This window comes from Trichosurus vulpecula, chromosome 8 (assembly GCF_011100635.1).
Source record: "Trichosurus vulpecula isolate mTriVul1 chromosome 8, mTriVul1.pri, whole genome shotgun sequence".
NCBI classification, from domain to species: Eukaryota; Metazoa; Chordata; class Mammalia; order Diprotodontia; family Phalangeridae; genus Trichosurus; species Trichosurus vulpecula.
In genome coordinates, this window is record NC_050580.1 from 208,443,825 (window position 1) to 208,468,267 (window position 24,443).

A 24,443-nucleotide genomic window follows, 5' to 3' on the forward strand; every position below is an offset into this window, starting at 1 on the left:
GGACCCATAACATTGTCCATCTGCATTGTATGTCCAAGATGTAGGAAATAATGAACAAGCTCAATGAAATTTCTCTCCAATTGCATGTCATTATGTAGAAGAGATATTCATCATCAACTTTGTTTTTCATATGTGGCTTGTTAGGCTGAGGTCCAAGATAGTGGTGAGCCTTAGTTAAGAGGCTATGCAATGCTATGGGGCTTCAGTCCAATTTAATGTGCAGACAAACACATCTGTAATATTCCCCTCTCCACTCACATTTATGGGGAAATATTTATGGGACAGTTAGATGGTGTAGCGGATAGAGAGTCAGGAAGACTTCTCTTCCCAAGTTCCAATTTGGCCTCAGATACTTACTAGCTGTATGACTCTGGACACATCACTTCATCCTGTTTACCTCAGTTTCCTCATTGGTAAAATGAGCTGGAGAAGGAAATGGCAAACCATTCCAGTATCTCAGCCAAGAAAACCTCAAATGGGGTCCTGAAGAGTCAGACATGACTGAAAAATGAACTGTACAAACATTTGTGCTCTGTCCTTTATGATAATGGCAACCTAAAAATCTTTGGCAAGCTTATGTCCTTCAGTTTTATGTCTCACTTCAACAAGCTGATAAACATGCTATGTTCTCGGAATACAAATAAAAGCACAGAGAAAGACAGGCCCTGTCCTTAAGGAGTTTATACTCTAATGGGGGAAAATATCAAATAAAAAGAAACTGAAAAGGGAGGTCAGGCAGGAAGGTATCCAGGTGCAGGGTATGGTGGAGAAAGTGTACCAATTCAAGAGAGGAATGAAGACATGGCTGGTCTGGGCACTTTTCTTAAAATGGAGGCTTTGGCGGGAACTGACCAGTCTGAGTAAGAATCCACAGGAGCAGAGTGTACTTTGAGTGTGAGTAGGCCAGGGAAGGATTGAACATCCAGGGTGAGGAGACTGCAGGAACAGAGTGCACTTCCAGGGTGAGGCATCGTGCCTGTGGCATGGTGAAGAAAGCCTGGTAAGTCAGGAGTGGTACCTGGAGAGGAATGAAGATGGGGACAACCTCAATACTTTCCTTAAATTGTTTTTTTTCCTTGCAGAAGTAATATCACTTGATATTACCTATAATGGTTATTGACTAAAGTTCTGTACTAAGCATAGATATTGATGCTTTATTTTGTGCAACAGAATCAATGTGGAAGGCGGCCCAAGAGTACCATATCTTAAATCATATTACAAAGCAGTAATTATCAAAATTATTTGATACTGGTTTAAAAATATAGAGAAATTTATTAGTGGATAGCTTAGGAATACATGATCCAGAAGAAAACTAACATTAGTGTAGTGTTAAATGAACCCACAACCCCAACTATTGGCATAAATGGGCATCTCCTTAGTTTTTAGTTCTTTGCTATTGAATGTTAATTCTTTGCTTTGGATATTTTTCCACATACAGGTCCTTTCCCTCTTTTATTTCTTTGGGGTATAGACCTAGCAGTAGTATTAGAGAGTAAAAGAGCATTCAGAGTTTAGTAGTTTTGGGGGGCATAGTTCCAAATTGCTTTAGAGAATGGTTTAATTAATCCACAACTCCACCGATACTGCATTGGCTACTGTAAAGAGAATTGCTATAAACAGTCTTGTTAGGCAAGCTAGGTAGTACAGCGGACAGAGAGCCAGGTCTTGGAGTCAGAAAGACCTGAATTCAAGTAAGACACCTACTAGCTATGTGACCCTGATCAAGTCACTTAACCCTGTTTGCCTCAGTTTCCTCATCTGTAAAATGAGCTGGAGAAGGAAATAGCAAACCACTGCAGCGTCTTTGCCAAAAAAACCCCAAATGGGGTCACGAAGAGCTGGGCATGACAGAAACGACTGAACAAAGTCTTGTTACGCAGCAGAACATTTCCTCTCTCTTTGAGAGGCAGATGGGTGACACAGAGTATAGAGCCCCAGAGCTGGAGTTGGGAGGGCCTAAGTTCAAATCTGGACTCAGATTCTTTCCAGTTGTGTAACTTTGAGCAAATCACTTCACCTAGGTTTCCTCAACTGTATAGTAGAGATAATAATAACACCTACCTCCCAGGGTTGTTGTGAGGATCAAATGATCAAACGAAGATCAAATATTTGTAAAGCATTTAGCACAGTGCCTGGCACAAAGCAAGTGTTTAATAAAAGTTGGTTTCCTTCCGTCTTTTGGGGCATAGACCTTGCAGTTGTATTTATAGCTGGATTAAAAGGTATTAATAAATAAAATATAGGTGTACTTTGTATAAGTGTCTCCAAAAGCACTAAACTAGTTGGGAAATTTTAAGACCTAAATAATTTTATCTCATTTAGTTTGGGACACACAGGGTGAAGGTGACAAGAAGGAAAAATCATAAAATCGACTTTTTTGTTTAAATTAGGACTGGGGAAAAATAAGCCTCTCCCTGTCTGTTTTCCTATGGTTATCCCTTTTTTTTTTAACACAGCCTTCCTTTCAGTCTTCATGGCTAGAAGGTTATTATGCCTCAGGCTCTGGGAAGGTCAGGATGGCACCAGGCAACATAAAGGTGCCTTCTTTCTCGTGGGGATGGTCTCATTATGTGTCATTGCATAATGGTTTACTTTGGACTGAATCCTAAGATGACCATTTCAGGGATCTAGACCAGTATGTGTATAGACAGTCAGGGAATAAAAGGATTACTTTTGGAAATAGTTTAGAACTCTCTTTATGTTGATACGACCTGAGACTTCTTGTTTAATTGACCTGAAATAAGAACAGGGGCAGCTAGGTGGATAGAGTTCGGGGCCTAAAGTTGGCAAGACTCTTCTTTCTGAGTTCAAATCAGGCCTTGGACACTTACTAGCTGTGTGACCCCGGGTAAGTCACTTAACCCTGTTTGCCTCAGTTTCCTCATCTGTAAAATGAGCTGGAGAAGCAAATAGCAAACCAGTCCAGTATCTGTGCCAAGAAAACCCTAAATGGAGTCAGATACAACTGAAAAGACCAAACACCAACAAGATCAACAGACACATATTAAGTGTGCAGATCATCATACTGGGAGAGATATAAAGTTTACTTAAGAGATGCACTCTGCCCTCATTGAGCTTACAGTCTAGTAGGGCCTCTGAGCTCATGTAACAAAACTTTTGCTATAATGTGCCTGTTTGCTTTTGCTTTGGGTGAGTAAAACTTAACCAGATGGTGGTTTGCTATGAAAGACAGCTATTCAAACTAGGTGGGAACTGAAGTGTTAAATGTGAGAGCAGAAAAGTTTGGGGCAGACCCAGGTGGTGGCACAAAAAAAAATGGCTAAGTGCTGCCTCTTTCATTTGACATCCTAAGTACTACCATGTGCTGTCCAATCTGTGATGTTTGATTACCCTGGTGAGCAGACAGACAGCTAGATTGAAGGCCCATTTCAACTAAAGTGATGGGAATGGATTTGCTTTTTCCCTTGATCAAAGACATTGCAATAACTTTTTGAAACGAGGCTGTCTTTTCTCGTGTTGCTTCAATTATGTTGATGGCTGCTGAGTCCTTTGAGACTTGCCTCTCTTTCCACCCCCCAATTTAATCCATAAACTTCTTTGTGTGTGTCTGTATGTCTGCTTTTTTTTTCTTTGTAAAAAGAAAACCCATAAGCAGTGAGTTTCTCCAGAACTATAAGAATTAAGATCTATAGTAATTCTAGAGTTTATGGGAGAGTAGACACTAATGTTTTATCCTACTTTCTCCCTCCCCAAAGAGTAAGTCTTTGACATTTACAGTGAATTGCTGCTGAGTCTGAATCTGAGACAGAGAAGTTGTAGTTAGATCTGAGGCAAGATATTTTAAGACGCCTATTTTTAACAGTTATTTAACAACTATGTGAATTAATATATGGTAGAACTACACTGATGTTTTTGAGAGAATGAAAGGACCCCAGATGGATATGATTTGCCTAGCAGGATCCAGCACCACATGTACCCATCATTTCTCCCTTTGTGCTCTTGCCTTCATCGCCACCCCACCCTGTATCTAAGGAGAGAATCACATATATGCCTTTTCCTCTCACTTGTGGATTTTCCCATCCTTATGTCTGAAGATATACTCTTTGCAATGCTCCCTAATGGCAGAGAAGGATGATGAGGGAAGCTTGTTTGAACAGATTGTGTACTCTATTATCTTATATTTTGTTCTTGTTTTTTTTTTAGTGTGTCCAATATACCATGAAATCTCACAGTTCCTGAATCTTTCTTGAGCCATTTATGTTTTATGCTTATTTTGTGTACTTTTCATTATCCCCCTTTACTAGCCGTTAAGCTTCTGGTTGGTAGACACCATCACCTGACTCATTTACTTAAAACATTATCCTGTGTGGAGTAGGCATTTTGTAAATTTAGAATGAATGAATGTTCTATCAAACCCAAATGCCTTGGTTGTTCTTATGTATTGTCCATAGATTGTTCTGTCTATAATATATGAGGTACGTGGTATTTTCACAATTATAGAATCATCCATTTAGAGCTTTAAGGCACCTCAGAGGTCCTCTCATTTTATACTGAAGAAAATGAGGCCCCAGGAGGTTAAATGACTCACCCAAAGTCATACAGGGAATAAGTAGCCAAATTCTTGGCTTGTGCAAGTAACTCAGAGCCTCAGCTATCAATGGAAGATTTATACTGAAGGAATCAAAGTTCCCTGGGGAAATTTGTGTATTGAGTTAATGAGGCCATAGTTTTGATGTAACTCTTTGATCCTGTTCCTCTCTCCCTCCATAATATCAATTGACAAATCGTTGTGTGCTTTCTATATTAAAACACTAGGTTAGGTGTCATGGGAAATAAAATTAATCATGGTCGCTGCCCTCAAGGAGTTGGTAATGTGATTGTGGAGATAAGACATGTACACATGAAAAAACAGCTAACACACATCAGTATGGGTGGTACTTGGTTAATGAATAAGCAATTTTTTTAAAGTTACTCTATGCAAATTGGTTAGGTGCTTCAGTGGGGAAATGCATTCCAAGTTCCAAAGTAATAAAAGGTTAGGATTCTGGATCTATTCTGCTCATACAAAGAGTCAAAGAGTTGGATGGATTGTCTGATTCAATCCAGACCTGACAAAGGGTACCCTCTACACCAAAGGTGTCAAATACTTCACCTGAGGCCTGCACATGGCCCGTACATACCACTGAGTGCCATGTGAGCCAAATTAAAATATAGTTGGGAGATATTAATAAAATAAATAAAAATACAGTAAAACATAGCTAATATTAATATGGGGTTTTCTAAGTCAACCTTTGGCCTGCAGGGATCCCTGAGTATAGGTTATTGACCGTTTATATTTTATTTTAATACCATTGCTCAAAAACATACTCAGCAAGTAGTCATCTGGCATATGCCAGGCCTGGAGTCAGGAAGACTTGAGTTCAAATCTGGCCTCAGACACTTACTAGTTGTGTGACCCTGCACAAGTCACTTAATTCTGCCTCAATTTCTTCATCTGTAAGATGAGTTAGAGAAGGAAATGGCAAAGCATTCTAGTATCTTTGCCAAGAAAACTCCAAATGGGGTCACCAAGAGTGGGACATGACTGAAAAACTACTGAACAACAACAAAAAGGGCCAAAGATGAGTCTAAGGTTTCCAGCAAGATCTGTTGAGGTAGCTATTTCATGTTAAAAAATATAAATCATAAAAAAGAGAAAACACAACCAGGACTTAAACCCCCAAAAGACCTTTTAAGAATTAGAATGGGGGGGTAGAGCCAAGATGGCAGCTGGAAAGCAGGGACTTGCCTAAAGCTCTCCCCCAGGACCCTTCAAACACCTATAAAAATGGCCCCGAACAAATTCTAGAACTGCAGAACCCATGAAATAACAGAGGGAAGGAGGGTTCTAGCCCAGGACAGCCTGGATGGTTGCTGGGTAAGGTCTATCACACAGGGCTGGGAGCGGAACAGAACAGAGCCCAGCATGTGCCGTTCCTGGACCAACCAGACTGTGAGCCAGGCAGAACAGGCCCTAGCACCCTGAATCAGTGAGCTGTGGCAGTTACCAGATTTCTCAACCCACAAACACCAAAGACAACAGAGAAGGTTAGCAGGAATAACTGTGGGGACAGAGAGAAAGGAGTTCACAGTTTGGCCACCATCCCAGGGGCAGCAGAGGTGGTGCAGCTCTGAGGACAGAACTACAGCTGCAGTTGCTTCCAGCCCCAGGCCCACCTGGTGGGAGGAATTAAGTAGCAGATCTGAGCAGGAGTGCAGAGCCTGCTTAGATCTGAGTTGCGGTCTGGATTGGCGCTTCTTGGGGGAGGAGGAGCACTGGTGTGGCAGAGCTTGCTGTGTAAAAATAGCTCTGAAAACAACAGCACATCCCCCCAAGCTTGGGACAAAGTACTCTCTACTCTACAAGCAGTCATACTCCAACAAAAAACTCAATGATCAAGTAATTGGCTGGGAACATGGACAAGCAGCAAAAACAGACTCAGATTGAGACTCAGACTTTGGAATCTTTCTTTGGTGACAAAGAAGACTAAAACATACAGCCAGAAGAAGTCAACAAAGTCAAAGAGCCTACATCAAAAGCCTCCAAGAAAAACATGAACTGGCCTCAGGCCATGGAAGAACTCAAAAAGGATTTGGAAAAGCAAGTTAGAGAAGTAGAGGAAAAATTGGGAAGAGAAATGAGAGGGATGTGAGAATACCATGAAAAACAAGTCAATGACTTGCTAAAGGAGACCCAAAAAATGCTGAAGAAAATAACACCTTAAAAAGAGACTAACTCAAATGGCAAAAGAGCTCCAAAAAGCCAATGAGGAGGAGAATGCCTTGAAAGGCAGAATTACCCAAATGGAAAAGGGGGTCCAAAAGACCACTGAAGAAAATACTACCTTAAAAATGAGATTGGAGCAAGTGGAAGCTAGCGACTTTATGAGAAATCAAGATATTATAAAACAGAACCAAAGGAATGAAAAAATGGAAGACAATGTGAAATATCTCATTGGAAAAACCACTGACCTGGAAAATAGATCCAGGAGAGAGAATTTAAAAATTATTGGATTACCTGAAAGTCATGATCAAAAAAAAGAGCCTAGGTATCATCTTTCAAGAAATTATCAAGGAGAACTGCCCTCGTATCCTAGAGCCAGAAGGTAAAATAGAAATTGAAAGAATCCACCGATTGCCTCCTGAAAAAGATTCCAAAAAGAAAACTCCTAGGAATATTGTTGCCAAATTCCAGAGCTCCCAGATCAAGGAGAAAATACTGCAAACAGCCAGAAAGAAACAATTTGAGTATTGTGGAAACACAATCATAATAACACAGGATCTAGCAGCTTCTACCTTAAGGGATCGAATGGCTTGGAATATGATATTCTGGAGGTCAATGGAGCTAGGATTAAAACCAAGAATCACCTACCCAGCAAAACTGAGTATCATGCTCCAAGGCAAAATATGGATTTTCCGTAAAATAGCTTTCTCAGTGAAAAGACCAGAGCTGAATAGAAAATTTGACTTTCAAATACAAGACTCAAGAGAAGCATGAAAAGATAAACAAGAAAGAGAAATCATAAGGGACTCACTAAAGTTGAATTGTTTTGTTTACATTCCTACATGGAAAGATGATGTGTATAATTCAAGAGACCTGAGTATTAGGGTAGCTGAAGGGAATATACATATATAGACAGAGGTCACAGGGTGAGTTGAATATGAAGGGATGATATCTAAAAAAAAAATCAAATTAAGGGATGAGGGAGGAATATATTGAGAGAGGGAGAAAGGGAGAGATAGAATGGGGTAATTCATCTCATATAAAAGTGGCAAGAAAAAGCAGTTCTGTAGGAAGGGAAGAGGGGGCAGGTGAGGGGGAATGAGTGAATCTTGCTCTCATCGGATTTGACCTGAGGAGGGAATAACATACACACTCAATTGGGTATCTTACCCCACAGGAAAGAAGGAGGAAGGAGATAAAAAAGGGGGGACGATAGAAAGGAGGGCAGATAGGGAGAGGAGGTAATCAAAAACAAACACTTTTGAAAAGGGACAGGGTCGGGGAGAAAACTGAAAAAAGGGGGATAGGATAGGAAGAAGCAAAATATAGTTAGTCTTTCACAACATGAGTATTATGGAAGGATTTTGCATAAGGATACACATGTGACCTATGTTGAATTGCTTGCCTTCTTAGGGAGGGTGGGTGGGGACGGAAGAAGGGAGAGAATTTGGAACTCAAAGTTTTAAAAGCAGATGTTCAAAAAAAGTTTTTGCATGCAACTAGGAAATAAGATATACAGGCAATGGGGCATAGAAATCTATCTTGCCCTACAGGAAAGGGGAAAGGGGATGGGGCGGGGATTGGGGTGAAAGAAGGAAGGGCTGACTGGGGAATGGGGCAGTCAGAATATATGCCATCTTGGAGTAGGGGGTAAAAATGGGGAGAAAATTTATAATTCAAACTCTTGTGAAAATCAATGCTGAAAACTAAAAATATTAAATAAATGAATAAATAAAAAGAAAAAAAAGAATTAGAATGGCCTTTTGGAAATCAGCTAGTATAACCTTCTTACTCCATAGATGAGGAAACTGATAATGTGAGAGGTAGAGTGACTAAGGTTCCCCTCACACACACCCCCACCTCAATCACCTTGAATCTATTTTGTATACAGCTGTTTATACATGCTTTAAAGTCAAGGACTCTTTCACTTTTGTTGGTGTATTCTCAGGGCCTAGCACAGAGCCTGCCTCCCAGTAAGCTCTTCATAAATGCTTGGGCAGCTAAGTGATGCCATGGATAGAGTGCCAAGCCTGGAGTCACGAAGACCTGAGTTCAAAACCCTGGGCAAGTCACTTAACCCTGTTTGCCTCAGTTTCCTCATCTGTAAAATGAGCTGTAGAAGGAAATGGCAAACCACTCCAGTGTCTTTGCCAAGAAAACACCAAATGGGGTCACAAAGAGACACACACAATTGAACAACAATGCTTTTTAATCGAGTCCTGTACAAATAGCAAACTAGCAAACAGTCTGAGAAAAAAATACTTTCCTGCTTTCAGGGAACAGGTAAAGAACAGCTTGCAGGGGTGCCTTTTATAATAGTTCTCAAAGGCACTCAGTTTGCATAAATTTAAGCACTAAATTCACGGAACAGAGTTCTGTGGGAACTCACATTTTAAAGAAATAGCAAACTCTTGTTGTCCTGCCTTTCCCCTTGGGGAGGGGGTTAATTGCAATTGGGAGTGGGGAAGCAAGGGAACTTACTGTAGTCTGGGCACATAGAAGGTTTTATAATTATCATTATTATCATTAGCTCCAACTTTTTTGTTCTCTAATTTGCTTTTTCTGTGAATTTCCCACAAAGGAAATTGTATTAGGATTGTATGTGTGCCTGTGGATCTGTGTTTCTCTGTCTCTGTGTCTCCATCTCTCGCTGTCTCTCACTGTCTCTCACTGTCTCTCTCTCTCTTTCTTTCTTTCTCTCTCTCTCTCTCTCTCTCTCTCTCTCTCTCTCTCTCTCTCTCTCTCTCTCTCTCTCCCATAGTAGCTCCCATCTAGTTTTTCTGGGAAGTTGATCAACAAGATTCTGACAGCCTCTTCAGGGAGGCATTCATTATATTTATTATTCACTAATAGTGCTTAATTCTGAAGTTAAGTTTTGTGAACACTTGGTAAAATAAATGAGCAGAATGAACACTGGATCTTTAATTAGGTGAGACCAGAGGTGTGCTGGTAAGCATTTAACAACTGGCTCCAGGAGAGAAATGTATGCATGACGCACCTTTAAGTTTAGCTAATAATTAACATTCTCTCTGTAACATTCTTCTAGACAATCAACAAAGCTATAAATCAAGCCCTGATTTGTAGCCCTTGGTGATTTCCAAAGTGTAAATGTTCACAGTGAAAATTTAATAATCATCTCTCAGGAGCTGATAGGAGCAGGCTCCAGCATATGAGGTTGAAATATGCCTTTAGTTACCTGAGTATGCCTGAGTTACCATGGAGACGTCACATAGTTTTTCAGAAACTCTTTTCCTCATTTTAAGAGGAGATAATGATACCTGGAGTGCCTAACTCCCAAGGTTGTTATGATAATCCAATGAGATAATATATGTAAATTGGTTTATAAGCCTTAAAATGATATAATCATGTCTTACACTAAGTATTAATATTACTAATTATGCTGATTAATCATCAGCAATGAGCTTGGGTGAGAATGATTATATTCATTGATTTAATCTAAGAAATTAAAAACAAAATCAAAACAAGACAGAACTAACTATAAATTCCCCCAACTTAACCACCACAATCAGTAGAAAGTACCCTCAGAGGTAGAATCTGTTTTGCTTCTGTCTTCATATCCTTAGTGCCTGGCAGGGTGTCTTGTACGTTGTTGGCATTTAAGAAATGTCTGGATTTTGAAAAGCAAGATTTGGTTTACTGTTGTATTTCTTTCTTGATGTGGAAAAAACTTACCTGGGGAAAAATTGTGATTGAATTCAATAAACATTTTTAAAGCATGGTGCTGCCCCAGAAAATGGAAACACAAAGGAGGGAAGGGAGAGAAAAAAAGAAATTTACATGATAATTTTGTTGTATATTTGAAAGGAATAACAAGTCATGCATAGTAGATTTGCAGTTTCATGTGCAATCATCTTTTTATCATACTATGTTATGGAAACACTTGTTTTATTACATAAAATAAAAATTAAATTTAATAATGATTTTTTAAAAAAAACCCAACTAAGTTCTAGTCAGGTAAAGAAGGTGAACCTGACCACAGTTCTTCCTCCTAAGATTACTCTGTGTGTCTATCTGAGTGTTTTGAGAGTGTCTGAGTATATCAGGCTCCCTTGGGCACAAGAGACAAAGCTGTTTCTGTGTGTGCTGTGGCTGCTACCCCTGCTTGGGGCTCCCTACATAATGTACAATGTTCACTTAAAAAAACACACACCAAACAACCACACTGTTAAACATGCACGCTTGTCTATCATGTGGAGGGATGGTCATAAATGGTAAATGGCTTCACTGTTGGGCAAGAAGCTGCTTCTCTGTAATTGAGTAAGGAAGAAATCCCCAAATTTAGCAGTAAGATAAGATTTGTTCTACTTTGGGGTTGATGTCATCTTATGACTCTCCTGTCCTCTTCCAGCCCCCCAGGGACAACACCATTTGTGAAAGAGGATCTTTTTAGCCCTAGAAGAGGAATAGCCATCCTGCTGTCAAATCTTTGTTTTATAATTACAAACTAGAAAATCATCATCAAATATGAAGATTTCCACATACAAAGATCAGAAAACAGGGATTGTACATGAAATATCTACTTTGTAGAGTTCAGTTTTTTTTTTTTAACGCAGATTACATTTGGCGCGGTAGTTCCAGTACTACCTGTGTGTGTTCCTCTCACAACTCTCCCTATGGCATGGTCTGTATTTTTTTAAATGTCTCATTGATGCTCTTTTGATTCCTTTTTTTCCTTTTTTTTTTTCACTATCCCTATTCCCTTAACTCTCCTCTTAACTCTTCCTCTCCTTGTTCCTAAATGAAAGGCCTCCTTTGTAACAAAGGTATGGTCAAACAAATGTTGCAATGGTCTTGTCTTGAAAGGTGTATCTCATTCAGCAGCTGCGGTCAATCACCTCTCACCAAGAAGAGGGAGACATCAACAATCTTCTGGATACGACTGGTCAAAGTTTTTTAAGTCTTTCAAAAGTATATTTCTTTACAATGTTGCCATCATTGTATAAATACTGCTTGTTCCACAAATTTCATTCTGAATCTATTTGTATAAATCTTTCCAGGCTTCTCTGAATCTAACCCTTTTATCATTTCTTGGATCACAATGACATTTTATTACTTTCATAATTTGTTCAGCCATTGAATCTATAAATCTCTTGTTATATTAGCTTGGCCCACCATGAGCAAATACATTCTTTTTTTTTTTTGAGTTGGGGAGGCAGGGCAATTGGGGTTAAGTGACTTGCCCAAGGTCATACAGCTAATAAGTGTGTCAAGTGTCTGAGGTTACATTTGAACTCAGGTCCATCCTGACTCCAGGGAAGTCTACTTACTGCGCCACCTAGCTGCCCCTCAGCAAATACATTCTTTACCATTCCTTAAGACTTGTTTTGTGTGTATGTGTGTGTGTGTGTTGATACAGTGAATCCCAGATATGCAATTCTGTAGTAATTCTGAATGGAATTTTTCCTCCCTTTTGTTTTAATATACAGAAAGGCTAATGATTTATTTGGGTTTATTTTGTATCCTGCTTTTGCGATGGAATTATTGTTTCTATTACATCTTAGGTGACCTTTAGGATTCTATAAGTAAACCATCATGTCACCTGCAAAAAGTGATTATTTTGTTACTTTGCCCACAGTTATTTCTCTTACTGCTTTCTCTTATCTTACTGCTGTAGCTAGTATTTCTAGAACTGTATCCAATAATAGTAGCAATGAGCAACCTTGCTTTACCCCTAATCTTATTTCTCTATTACAAATGATATTGTTCATAGGTACTGTTTACTATATTAAGGAAATATTCATTAATTTCTATGCTTTCTAACTTTGTTTTCTTTTTACATAAAAGGGTACTATATTTTGTCAAAACTTTTCTATATCTAGTAATATAATTTTATACTTTTATTGCTTTTGTTATTAATAAGGTCTATCATATTTATAGTTCTCCTAATATTGAACTAACTCCAAATTCACAAATTCAACTTGGTTATATAATCTTTTTTTAATATGTTGCTATATTCTTCCTGCCACTCCCACCATCTGCCGCCTTTGCTCCTACACATGTGCTACTGAATAAGAGTGGAGAAAATCATGCAACCATCCTGACTGAGTCCACTACAAATTTATGGTACATAATAACCTCAGCTGGGCTATCGCTGCTGGTAGGCAAACCTTTAACCCCCCCCCTAATTATTCCACTATCTCTCCACAGCAGCTCCTTCAAACCCTTTCATCCCTCCTCAAACTTTCCATGGCTCCCCACCCTGACCCTCTCAGCTAAGAACCTTGCTTCATATTTTACTGAAAAAAAAATTAAGGCCATTCAATGAGAGCCCCTTCTTCTATGATCCTTCTTATGTCACATCACCCAGAAGCCTCCTACCACTATTTCCTCTTTCACAGTATTTCACAAGAGAAGGTGGTGCTTCTCCTTGCCAAGGTCGACCCTTCTGCATGAACACGTAATCTCATTCCATCCCATGTCCTCCAGCAGATTGAACTCTCTATCATCTTCATTCTGTCATTGATCTTCAGCCTCGCCCTGTCAATTGCTCCCCTTCTGGCCAGAAACTCTGAGAGTCTTCCCCTCCCAGACTGATTTTTTTAATTAGGTAAAAGAGGACATTCTCTGCCTCATTTCTTACCTAGGCTTAATCACTGAATGAGCGTTGCCTCAGTCAAATTGAGACCTGTTAAAGACCTTAGCTTAAAAAGGCCAAGGTCTCCCACTGCTTCCAGGGCCATCTCCACTCATCCTGATCTACATCCTGCCACTGGACCCAGACAGCTCTGGAGGAGAAAGTGAAGCTGGTGACTTTCTATAACCCTCTCTCACTTAAATCCAGTTCACTTGCATATCATGTCATCACATCCCTGGTGTCATGGTCTTCTTTGAGAATGAAGGCCAAACAACAACCTCTATGAGTAGGAGCTGCCTCATTGAAGACCCAACTGAAACTGACCAGATGGCCAACACAGCTTTTTCTTTCTTTCTTTCGAGCAATAGAAATTAAAACTATAAAAGTCAGAGACTTCAGTGTACCCCTTTCAGAGTTAAACAAATCTAACAGATAAACAAGAAGGAATTTTAGAAAAGTCAGATATGATAATTATTTTATGATTACTTGGTAGAAACTTAAAGAAGAAATATGCATACATATTTCTTTTTTATTTTAACAGTATTTTATTTCTTCCCAGTTACAAGTCAAGACAATTTTAGTATTCATTTTTACAAGATTTTGAGTTTCAAATTTTTTTGCCTCCTTCCCTTTGGAAAATTGTAGGCAATTTGATAGGTTATACATGTGCTACCATGTAAAACATATTTCCATATTAGTCACAGTTGTGAAAGAAGAAACAGATCAACAGGGGAAAAAACCATGAAAAAGAATAAAGTAGAAAAAAGTATGCTTCAATCTGCATTCATAAATACCTGGTAGGGTTGGCATCTACCTGTTTGAGCAAGGTTATACTGAAGCATGTGGATGTCTGGTCACTGGCAGTAGCCTATTTGCCCAGGGCTATGCTGAAGCACATGTGGGTCTCCAAGCTGAAGTCTGTCCATTCCCCTGGCTATGGTGAAGCACATGGGTGGTCCCAGTGTTGGCATTTACCTGTTCCACCACTCTGGAGCTCAGGATCCCCCACTGGTTTGCTAAAGCAGGGCTTGTTACTGGCTTGCTACTGACTTGCTGAGATGCTTCCTTTCCTGGACTGTGTTCTACTTTTACCTGAATGAGACAAACCTTTCCTGTCGATTTTCCAAGTTGGGCTAAAAGATTGTTTCACCCTGTCTCTTTGCTGGTTCTGTTATTCTAGGATTTGTTTTGGGATGCTATTTTATGTTTTTTTGGAGGTAAATGTCAGAGAGTTACAACAATTTACTGATTTCTCTGCCATCTTGGCTCCCCAAAGTCTGCATACATATTTCTTAAGTTTGTATGTCACCTTTACAAAAATTGACCATATACTAGAGCATAAAAGTAGATCCAGACAAACAGAAGCATTAAACATATCCTTTACTTAACAAAATACAATAAAATTTCAATCAGTAAAGGTCTTTGAAGAAAGGACCCAAACCTAAATGAAAATTAATATCCTGAAGAATATATATGAATCAAGAAACACAAGCATTTTATTAAACAAAATGACAATAATAAGACATAATACCAAAATTTTTGGTATATAACCAAAGCAGTTATTAAGGTAAAATTTGTATTTCTAAATATTTTCATCAGCAAAAGAGGCAATGATTCTGCTCAGCTCTCGTCTTTTCATCAGAGATTCTTTAAAATTCTAACCTATTAATGTTTCATTTTTCCTCCTTAAAATGATACCTGATTTTGCAGTATAATTTATTCTTTGTTATAAGCCTTTTTTTCTTTTGCCTTTTGGTATTTTGTATCCTAATATTTTCCCACAATTTTAGGAGTTGCGTATAGTCTTCTGTGATCTGTCTGGTTTCTTGTCACTTGAATTTTATCTTTCTGGACACTTGCAGTTGTTTTCTTGATCTAGATGTACTGTACTTTGGTCTGTGTATTTTTGATTTGGGATTTCTTATAGGAGGTAACAGTTAGAGTCTCTATTTTCTGTTTATCCTCTTGTTCTAACAAATCTAGGTAGTTTTATTTTATGCTTTCTTGAAATTTGGTATCTATTTATTTTCTGTTAATTATGATTTTCAAGGAGTTTGGTTATCTCTCCTTAAATTATCTCTCCTTAATCCATTTTACAGGTAATTTGTTTTTATTAGTAAATGCATCACATGTTCTTTTAGAGAAGCCTACTCTCCTCCCCACTCACTCCATATTTCTATATTTCTCACACCCCAATTATAAGAAATATAGTTATTCCCCCTTCTGTGGAAGACTAGATTCTTTATCACCCCCAGAGACTTTTTTCATGTTCAGAACCATAATCTAGTACAGGATGAATAGGGTTTTATCCTACAGTGCCCACAAGATGGGCAGAGGGCCAATACCTTCTTTCTAGGAGAGCATACTTCCTCCCTGAGGTATCTGTCATTCTGGTACTTAGCCTCATGGTCCCCTGGAGGTAAGTGAAGCATACATTCAATGCTTTGGGAATCTCTGGGAAATGGGCTGCCCCCTGTAGATGTAACTGCATCCCTTGTGGAGTTGTACAGAACAGTGATACCTTCTCTCTCTTTTCTTTCCCCTCCTCCCAAAAAAGAATTTGCCTTAGATCCAGTTTTGTCTGATTATACAGCTACTTACACTCTACCATCAACTTGCTTAGCTGTTTAGGGCAATTTACCCTATGCATAGAATAGTTGTGTTTTGGGGTTTTTTCTAGGTTAGTCTATTATGGCAGACAGAAATTGTGTTTTTCTCTTTCACCATACCTTGACTATGTCTTGCTCAAAATAGATTAAACATACTTCCTAGCCTTAGAGTATGTTTCCCTCCTCTCACTTCTCCCCTTTTATGGGTATTTCCTGCTGCCTCCTTCCCTCCCACTGCCTTCAGTGTCTCCATATTACTATTGCTAAATCAACATCTTCTTTAAAATTCAGGTGACTGAACTTTCATTTTTCCTTTTTTTTTTTTAGACAGCTCCAGTTGGTTCCTTAACTCCCCAATCCTTTGCTTTTCTTTTTTATCACCTCTTTTTTCCTTCCCTATTCCAAACCCCCAAATATATTAGTTTTAGGGCATATTTTCCCTATATACTACATATTTTGGTACTGTTTATATATTCTATTCATGTTCCTATTAGGGAATTGCCATTAGCAGACTTATTAGAGTTAGGTTTATACTCCAATTATCAATTAAAATATTTTATTGAAGATTTAATTTATTATTCCTATTGCTTGTGAGAAAAAGTGTGGCTTGAATATCACAAATATTCATGAATTGCCTATCTGTGCATTTTCTAAGGAGAGTTCCCTGTTCTACCTTTCTAGTATTCTTATATTTTATTTCCCCTACACTATCCTACTTACTGTTCTTCACACAACAGTCCAGCTCTTAATTTCATGCCTTTGTACCGATTCTCCCCCATGTATACCTCGGCCTCCTAGCCTCCCTAGCTTCCTTCAGGATTCAACTCAAATCTCTCCTTTCCTTCCCCCCACCCCACCTCACAGTCTTCCCTAGGCTTTTCATTCTGAGATGACTTTCCTTTTCCACTGTACCTATCTTATATATACAAAATTATTTGCATGTTGTCTCCTCTATTAGAATGTGAGCTTCTTGGCGGCAGGGACTGTGTTGTTTTTTGGGTTGGTTTTTTTTGCCTTTCTTTGTATCCCCAGGACTTAGCACAGTGCTTAGTGCATAGTAAGTGCTTACTTATGCTTAGTGACTAATTCTTTATTCCTATTCTCCATAGTTTTGGATTTATTATGTTTTGCAGCTTGCTCATACCTAGCCTGTCCCTCTCCATTGCCCTCCGAGTGATATTTTTAATTTAGACAATGTAGTATAGAGGATAGGGCATGTATTTGGAGTCATGAAAATCTAGGTTTGGGATCCTGAATAAGTCACTTTAAATCTGTAAGCCTCCATTTCTTCATCCGTGAAATTAGGAGGATCAGATTCAATGACTTCCAAGGTCCTTTCTAGCTTTAGAGCAAGACCCTATGAATTCTTCCAAAGATCGGAGTCTTTTTAAGACTGGTAGATATATACAACCAGGAATAGATTATTGCAGTTAAAAGATGGACCTTTCGGGGCAGCTAGGTGGCACAGTGGGTACAGCACTGGCCCTGGAGCCAGGAGAACCTGCGCTCAAATCTGGCCTCAGACACATGACACACTTACTATCTGTGTGACCTTGGGCAAGTCACTTAACCCCAATTGCCCTGCCTTCCCCCTTCCAAAAAAATAAAAAGATGGACCTTTGATTCTGGGAGAAGTTAGCTCTATTAAAGGAGCTTTGCAATTTCCTAAAGGAAATTCATCCACTCTCTTCCTCCTCCTCTTTAATTCTATGTCTGGCTCACTGTCCATTTGTAGTATTTGTCCAAGATACAAATAATGATGAAAAAGCTCTCTGGATTCCAGATCACCTGAATGATAATCATGAGACTACTAGACAATATCCATAATAAAGAATGATGCCTTACCATCTACAGAGGAAAATACAAGTGGATGACATGAAATTTCATAAATTTAATTTTTAAAAAAGCTAGATAAGATTTTTGCTAGTTTAAACTGCCCCCACCCCCAATCAGAGAGTTGAGGATCTATTGTATATCAGAATGCAGACGATTTGCTAAGAGAGAACATGACGTAGAGGATGGAATGGTTGATGTTGTGCTATGAAGACTTGAGTTCAAATCTAATCTCAGGTACTTACTAGTGGTGTGAATCTGGGCAAGTCACACAATTGCTATCAGATTCAGTTTCCTCATTTCTTAAATGAGATAATAATGCCAATAGTTGCTACATCAAAGGTTCTTGGGAGGTTCCAATGATATATGTAAAGTCTCTGCTCTCAAGAGCTATGTAAATACCAATTATTATTTGCTGTATCTTTTAGGCAAAGGCACCTTTGCACCAAGTTTGCTAAAAAAATGTCCTGGAAAATAAGTCATACATTTTCAGGCATATCCTTTATCTCACAGAAACAACAAAAAATTTTAAAAGCACTTTAAAAAAAAGTATCTAGCTTTTTAGGTTGGATCCTGTACCTGTTTAAAAGCAATACTCACAGAAAAAGAAATTCAACTAAATAATTCCACCTGCTCCTTGAACTTGGTCTGGCCCAGGTTTGCTTTAGTTTTGTTCTTTGCCTAAGGCGTTCTGCTATGGAGTGACTCTGTACACCTAAATGCTATAAGAGGATGTGTTTTACTTTTACGTGTTCTAAAGAAAACAGTAGACAGTCAATCTCTCTCTCTCTCTGTCTCTCTCTCTCTGTCTCTCTCTCTCTGTCTGTCTCTCTCTCTGTCTCTCCCTCTCTCTCCATCTCTCTGTTTCTCTCTCTCTGTCTCTCTCTGTCTCTCTCTCTCTGTGTCTCTCTGTCTCTCTGTCTCTCTCTCTCTCTGTCTCTCTGTCTCTCTGTCTCTCTCTCTCTCTCTCTCTCTCTCTCTCTCTGTCTCTCTCTCTCTCTCTCTCTCTCTCTCTCTCTCTCTCTCTCTCTCTCTCTCTCTCTCTCTCCATCTCTCTGTTTCTCTCTCTCTGTCTCTCTCTCTCTGTCTCTCTCTCTCTCTTTCTCTCTCTCTCTCTCTCTCTCTCTCTCTCTCTCTCTCTCTCTCTCTCTCCCTCTCTCTCTCTCCCCCCCCTTTCTTATTTCTATTTCATTGGACTGGGAATAAGTCTCTCATTAGCTTTCAGCTATGCTATAGTAATCCAATTTAAGGTGCTCAACAAAATCCAAGGGTAAGAATGCTGAGTTTGAGCCTGTGTTCTGCCAGACTCCTCCCACCCCTGGGAGAAGATCCTGGCATACCAGCCTGTGCTTTATACGACAGGCTATAGAGAGAGTCAGGGACTCTTTGAGTGCAAAGAGATTTCTAAAGGCTAGTCTAATAGACATTTATATAACTCCTTTTAAAAGTTTATAAACTGCTTTGGACACATGATTTCATTTGAACCATATGCCTTGTGAAGTAGGTACCACAGGTGTCATTTCCATACCCCCACCCCACACACACACCTTTTACAGATGAGAAAACTGAGATTTTGACTGGCTTGTCCACATTTATGCAAATCTAAGCCTTGCCGACTCCAAATCTATCACTCTAACCCCAATAAGCTAGCTTTCCACTCTACGGACTTGGATAGACCACGTGGCAGATCATGTCCCCTGAACCATAACTCAATATAATAAAAGTCTGATATTACGTTGGTGAACACTAATATAGATGCCCCATTCTGTCCCCCAACACCAGGAGATAGTATTGACTTTGGCTATTCACTGTGTGTCTGGGTGGAGGCAAATTCCTCCATAAGTAGCATGAATTTGAGATGAACCTTCAGAGCTGGCTTGGCATCTATTCCTGTATCCCACTTTTTCGTGTCTAGCCTCCAAATTCAACAGTAAATCCCTTTGGAAAGGAAACTTGAACAACCTCAGGGTGCTGGGCTTGGTTGGCAGTGCCTGCTTGGTAGGAGACTGCTTCATGGAGCAGTAGGAGTCCAAGAGCTTCAGATGGAGTCAGAATGGTTGGCATGGTCTCCCAGACACATCTTTCTATAAAGATAATTAGTGGCAGAGGAGGGGAAAGTTAACAGCCAGATCTCATTAAAATCTCAGCTGTCAGAGAAGGATGGTCTCTGCATGAGCTTATTCCTATGGTACTGACAAAATCTAGAGGGGTCGTCTCCAAGTTTCCAGCCGTACTTCCCACCAAAGAAGTGCAGCTGGAGATGCCTAGGGATTTAGAGAAGCTCTGGGTGTTTGCCACTCTTCACCTAAGAGGTGTTTCTTTACCCAGCTGAGAGTGAACAGAATTGGGTCAGTGCCCAGTATCACAAGGGACTTCAGCTCAGCTGGGCATGTTGAGCTCCCATCCGAACCCTTTGTTCAGTGTTAGGGTCTGTATACAATGAGCTTCTCAGCATTGCTGTTGGCGCAAGGTACCCCTGACACAGTTCTGTTTGAGAATAGATGGTCATTTAGCTACATTGCTTGGGAGGCGATGATGTGGGGGAGGGGGATGGCAGGGGCATGCATTTGCCTCTGCAGAGGGATGCCAGCTTCTTGACTTGTAGAAACTTCCTCACACCATCCTGGACAGGGTAGTTAAGGGGGTAAGATGGCGTTCTTTCTCACCTAGAGTATAAGGGGAAGACAAAAATCACTGAGGTAATCAAAGGCCTTTTTGCCTTTACAAGGTTTGGATGTGGGTGGTACAGAGGATAGCATACTGGATGGGAACTTCAGATGTCCTGAGTTCAAATCCTTCTACAGACACTAACTAGCAGTGTGACCCCTGGGCAAGTCACTTAACCCTGATCTGACTCAGTTTTCTCATCTGTAAAATAAGGATAATAATACTATCCACCTCCCAGGCTGTTGTGAGGATAAAATGAGATATTTGAAAAATGCTTAAAGCACTGTATAAATGCCAGTTGTTATAATTATTAGTTCTCCAATATGACCCACATACTTCACTCTTCCCTTTGTCCTTCTATTGCTCTATTGTACAGTGGTCATCTTGCTAATTACATAGAATGCCTTCTGGCTTGTATTCATCATGGAGGAATCACAGACGTGATCTGGTGATTACTATCTCTGTGATCTTCGGCAAGTTATTTAACCTAATAAATAAGGTTACGAATAAACTAAATGAAGCTAGAATATAAAGATATTTATCAAGGAATAATTTAGATCTTGAGTCAAAGGACCAGGCTTTGAATCCCACTTTTGAAACTTACTACCTGTGTGACTTTGGGAAATCGCTTTACCTTCCTCCTGGACTTCAGTTTCTGTATCTGTAAAATGAAATGGTTGGACTTGATTTCCTCTGAGGCCCCTTCCAGCTCTATGCCTCTGATCCTATGATTTATCTTAATTAATTCACTTATTAATTTATCTTATTTTCACCCAAGGAGGGTGAAAAGAGTAACCTCTTTGAGCCATGACTGCCATCTCCCCAAAAGCAAAGACCATTTGTCGCCATCCTTAATATTCTAAGTCCTTCTCCTCCAGGAATCTCCCTGATTGACCCAATCTGACAGTAACTCACATTTCTCTGTATTCCTTCAACATTAAGATACTCAATTGGTATGATATTAATATTACATACAGTTGCTTTAAGCCTTATTCTAGATAAATTACCCTTGAAAGCAGATGTCTGTACTATTTTTTTCAGTATCCATTCTTATTCCCAGGATGCAATATGTTGTACTCCAATAGGCTTTTAATAAATGGTATTGAATGACTGACCTCCTCATGTGAATACACTTTGAAGTCAGGTGTAGGGATGGAGGGGATTGACAGCAGGTACCATGTGCGAGATATGTCATTTACCTTCACAAGCCAACTTGACCCATCCATGCTGGAGCAATACCTAAGTCTAATGGCCTTTGCTCATTTCTCTAAACAGGTGCAATGTCATACTTATACTGGATACTGCTGGTGTGTCACTACTGATGGAAAGCCCATCAGTGGCTCTTCTGTGCAGAACAAAACTCCTGTATGTTCAGGTACTATGGGGTGAAGGTATGGGAGGAATCAGTGGGTGGAAAGAGAAACCCCACTAGGTCTGATGCAAGCTGGACAGGGATGGTGGGAGTTTGGATGCTTGGGAATGTTGGTGGGGATTGTGAGCTCTTTACTGATCCTAACAGAGGAAGATGCAGCTCAAATAGGTCATGCTTCAGACTGTGTAGAAGTGATGCCAAGTGCCCGGAATCGATGCGCTTTGGTTCTACTTCAGTACCTTATCTCCTATCTTGTAAATGCCACATTATTCAGGGTAGATAAGTATATGGGATTGTAAAACACATAATACCCTTTGGGTTGATCTGTGAGAGAAGAACCCATTTCTATTTTTCCACTTCCAATTTTGTGAGCAAAAATTCTGCTTGGGTTAGTTTTAGATAGTTCAGGTGGGATACAGTGGAAACAACAAAGTCAAGTTTCAGTTCCATAACTAAAACTAAAGATAGAGGCCTCATGAGATTAACATGATGGTTTATTGTCACCCAGAAATGAATAACCTACTGCCCCTCCATTTTTCTTAATACTTCTTCCCCCATTTCAAAGGAAATTTCGAACAAAAAAAACCAATTTAATGCTACTCTGGCTGGATTGTTTTTGACCAGGATCTAATACATTCCAGTAGCACTGTTGTAGTGAATTTTTCTCTAAACGTTTTGGATTGGTTACCTTCGTTTGTGGCCCCTCTAGATAAAAAATTGGGGGGGAGTGGTGAATAGAAAGGGACATAAGCATTAGCAACAGCATACTTAAATCCATGAGGCAAATAAGAAAGTTTACTTTTGTGCTGCTTTAAAAGGGAATTGGAAACTTTTACTTAGAGAGAGAGAAATTACGCCTTCTTTGGCTTGGACATCTTACAAATGATCTAGAAATCTTTCTTTAAAAGAAAACAGACCCAAACTAAGTGAATTCTCCCCTAAATCTAGTATATGGAGGAGAATGACGTTGTAGGATTCACAGTTCCGTGTGATATACTATACTCCATAAAATATAATGATATTACCTTTTTCAAGAGCATTTAGTGGTATATCTAAGGGAAATATGGAGGAGAATGACGTTGTAGGATTCACAGTTCCGTGTGATATACTATACTCCATAAAATATAATGATATTACCTTTTTCAAGAGCATTTAGCGGTATATCTAAGGGAATATCTTTCCCTGAACACCATTTTGAAGATGAGTTACCGACAGTGTCTTTCTCCCTGTCATTTTAGAGGTATGGGCTTGCCTAGAACTTACAGGTGCCTCAGTGGTAGAGCAGGTCTGTGTGAGACACCCAGCATATACAGCAGCACGTTTAGCCGAGCGCTCTTGACGTCCACTCCCTCGAGGGACAAGCCCACTCAGTGGAAAGTTGTTTCCATATCTTGGACCATTTTTGCCCATTCTGTATGATTGGACCAACTATTTTCCAGTTAATTCCATTGGAAAATCACTGATTTCCTGCTCTAACCAATAAGATGTCAGTTAGTACAGCTGGGATGAAAGAGGTGTTTTCTTTTCAGCTGTTTTTGCTGAAGAAATAACCTAGTCCAGATTGGGATGCTACTTAGCACGCAGTAGGGGTAACTAAGGGAGGGAATTACGTTGAATACGAACAGTAGTAGTAGTACGGAAGTGACGCTTTAAATTCAGGAAATGAGAAAATCATGGAGCACTTCAGCAGCGCTTGAATATTGGGAACACTGATGTGAGGCAACTCTCTCGTATGTGACTGTGTACTAAAGTTGTATATGATCATCCTAGATGTGTATAAAGAAAATGTTTACACACCATCGGCTTATACCATCAGATTGTGCAAAGACTTTAAAAGAAGTATACCTAGAGTACATCCTGATATGTTTATTTTTTTCCCTTCCCCAACAAAGGTTCAGTCACAGATAAACCCTCAGGCCATGGTAACTCAGGAAGGAAAGGTGAGTGAAGTTTTGTGATTTATTCAGTGTTTATCTCCACTGAGAGGTATTATGATATAATGGTAATGTGGTATAGTGCAGTGGTTCTCAAAAGGGTGGTCTTGGAACCCCTGTGTGTCCCTTAGACTCTTTCGAGGAGTCTATGAGGTCAAAACTATTTTCATAATAATACTAAAATGTTTCAATTTCTAATATTATAAATGTGAACAAAAGAGCAGCTAAGTGACACAGTGGATGGAGGGTGGGGCCTGAAGTCAGGAAGACTCATCTTCCTGAGTTCAAATCTTACACTTACTAGCTGGGTGACCCTGGGCAAGTCACTTAACCCTGCTTGCTTCAGCTTCCCCATCTGTAAAATTAGCTGAAGAAAGAAATGGCAAACCACTCCAATATCTTTGCCAAGAAAACCCCAAGTGGGGTCGTAAAGATTCAGACACAACTGAAATGACTGAACAACAACAACAAATGCTCTTTGGGGTAGGTCCTCAATAATTTTTAAGACCATAAAGGGGTCCTGAGACCAAAAAGTTTGAGAACCGCCCATGTGGTGAATGGAGTGCTGGGTTTGGAACTAGGAAGACTTCAGTTAAAATCCTGCCTCTGACATTTAACTGGCTCTGTGACCCTCAGCAGGTTGCTTAATCTTGATATATCTTCAGCAGCTCTGTAGGCCCACTAAGTCAGCAGTGGCTTGTCATCTACT

At 39.6% G+C, this 24,443-nt stretch overlaps 1 protein-coding gene across 4 annotated transcripts in view; it reads left to right on the top strand.

The window, feature by feature from the left end:
* The window catches only part of SMOC1 (SPARC related modular calcium binding 1), a 208,821-nt gene that overhangs the window by 103,033 nt on the left and 81,345 nt on the right, over positions 1 to 24,443 (top strand). For all 4 annotated transcript variants that reach the window (XM_036736295.1, XM_036736294.1, XM_036736296.1 and 1 more), the window contains exons 4-5: positions 21,704 to 21,803; positions 23,693 to 23,740. In XM_036736295.1, coding sequence (XP_036592190.1) covers positions 21,704 to 21,803; positions 23,693 to 23,740 — 148 coding nt within the window. The remainder of the gene's footprint in view (positions 1 to 21,703; positions 21,804 to 23,692; positions 23,741 to 24,443) is intronic.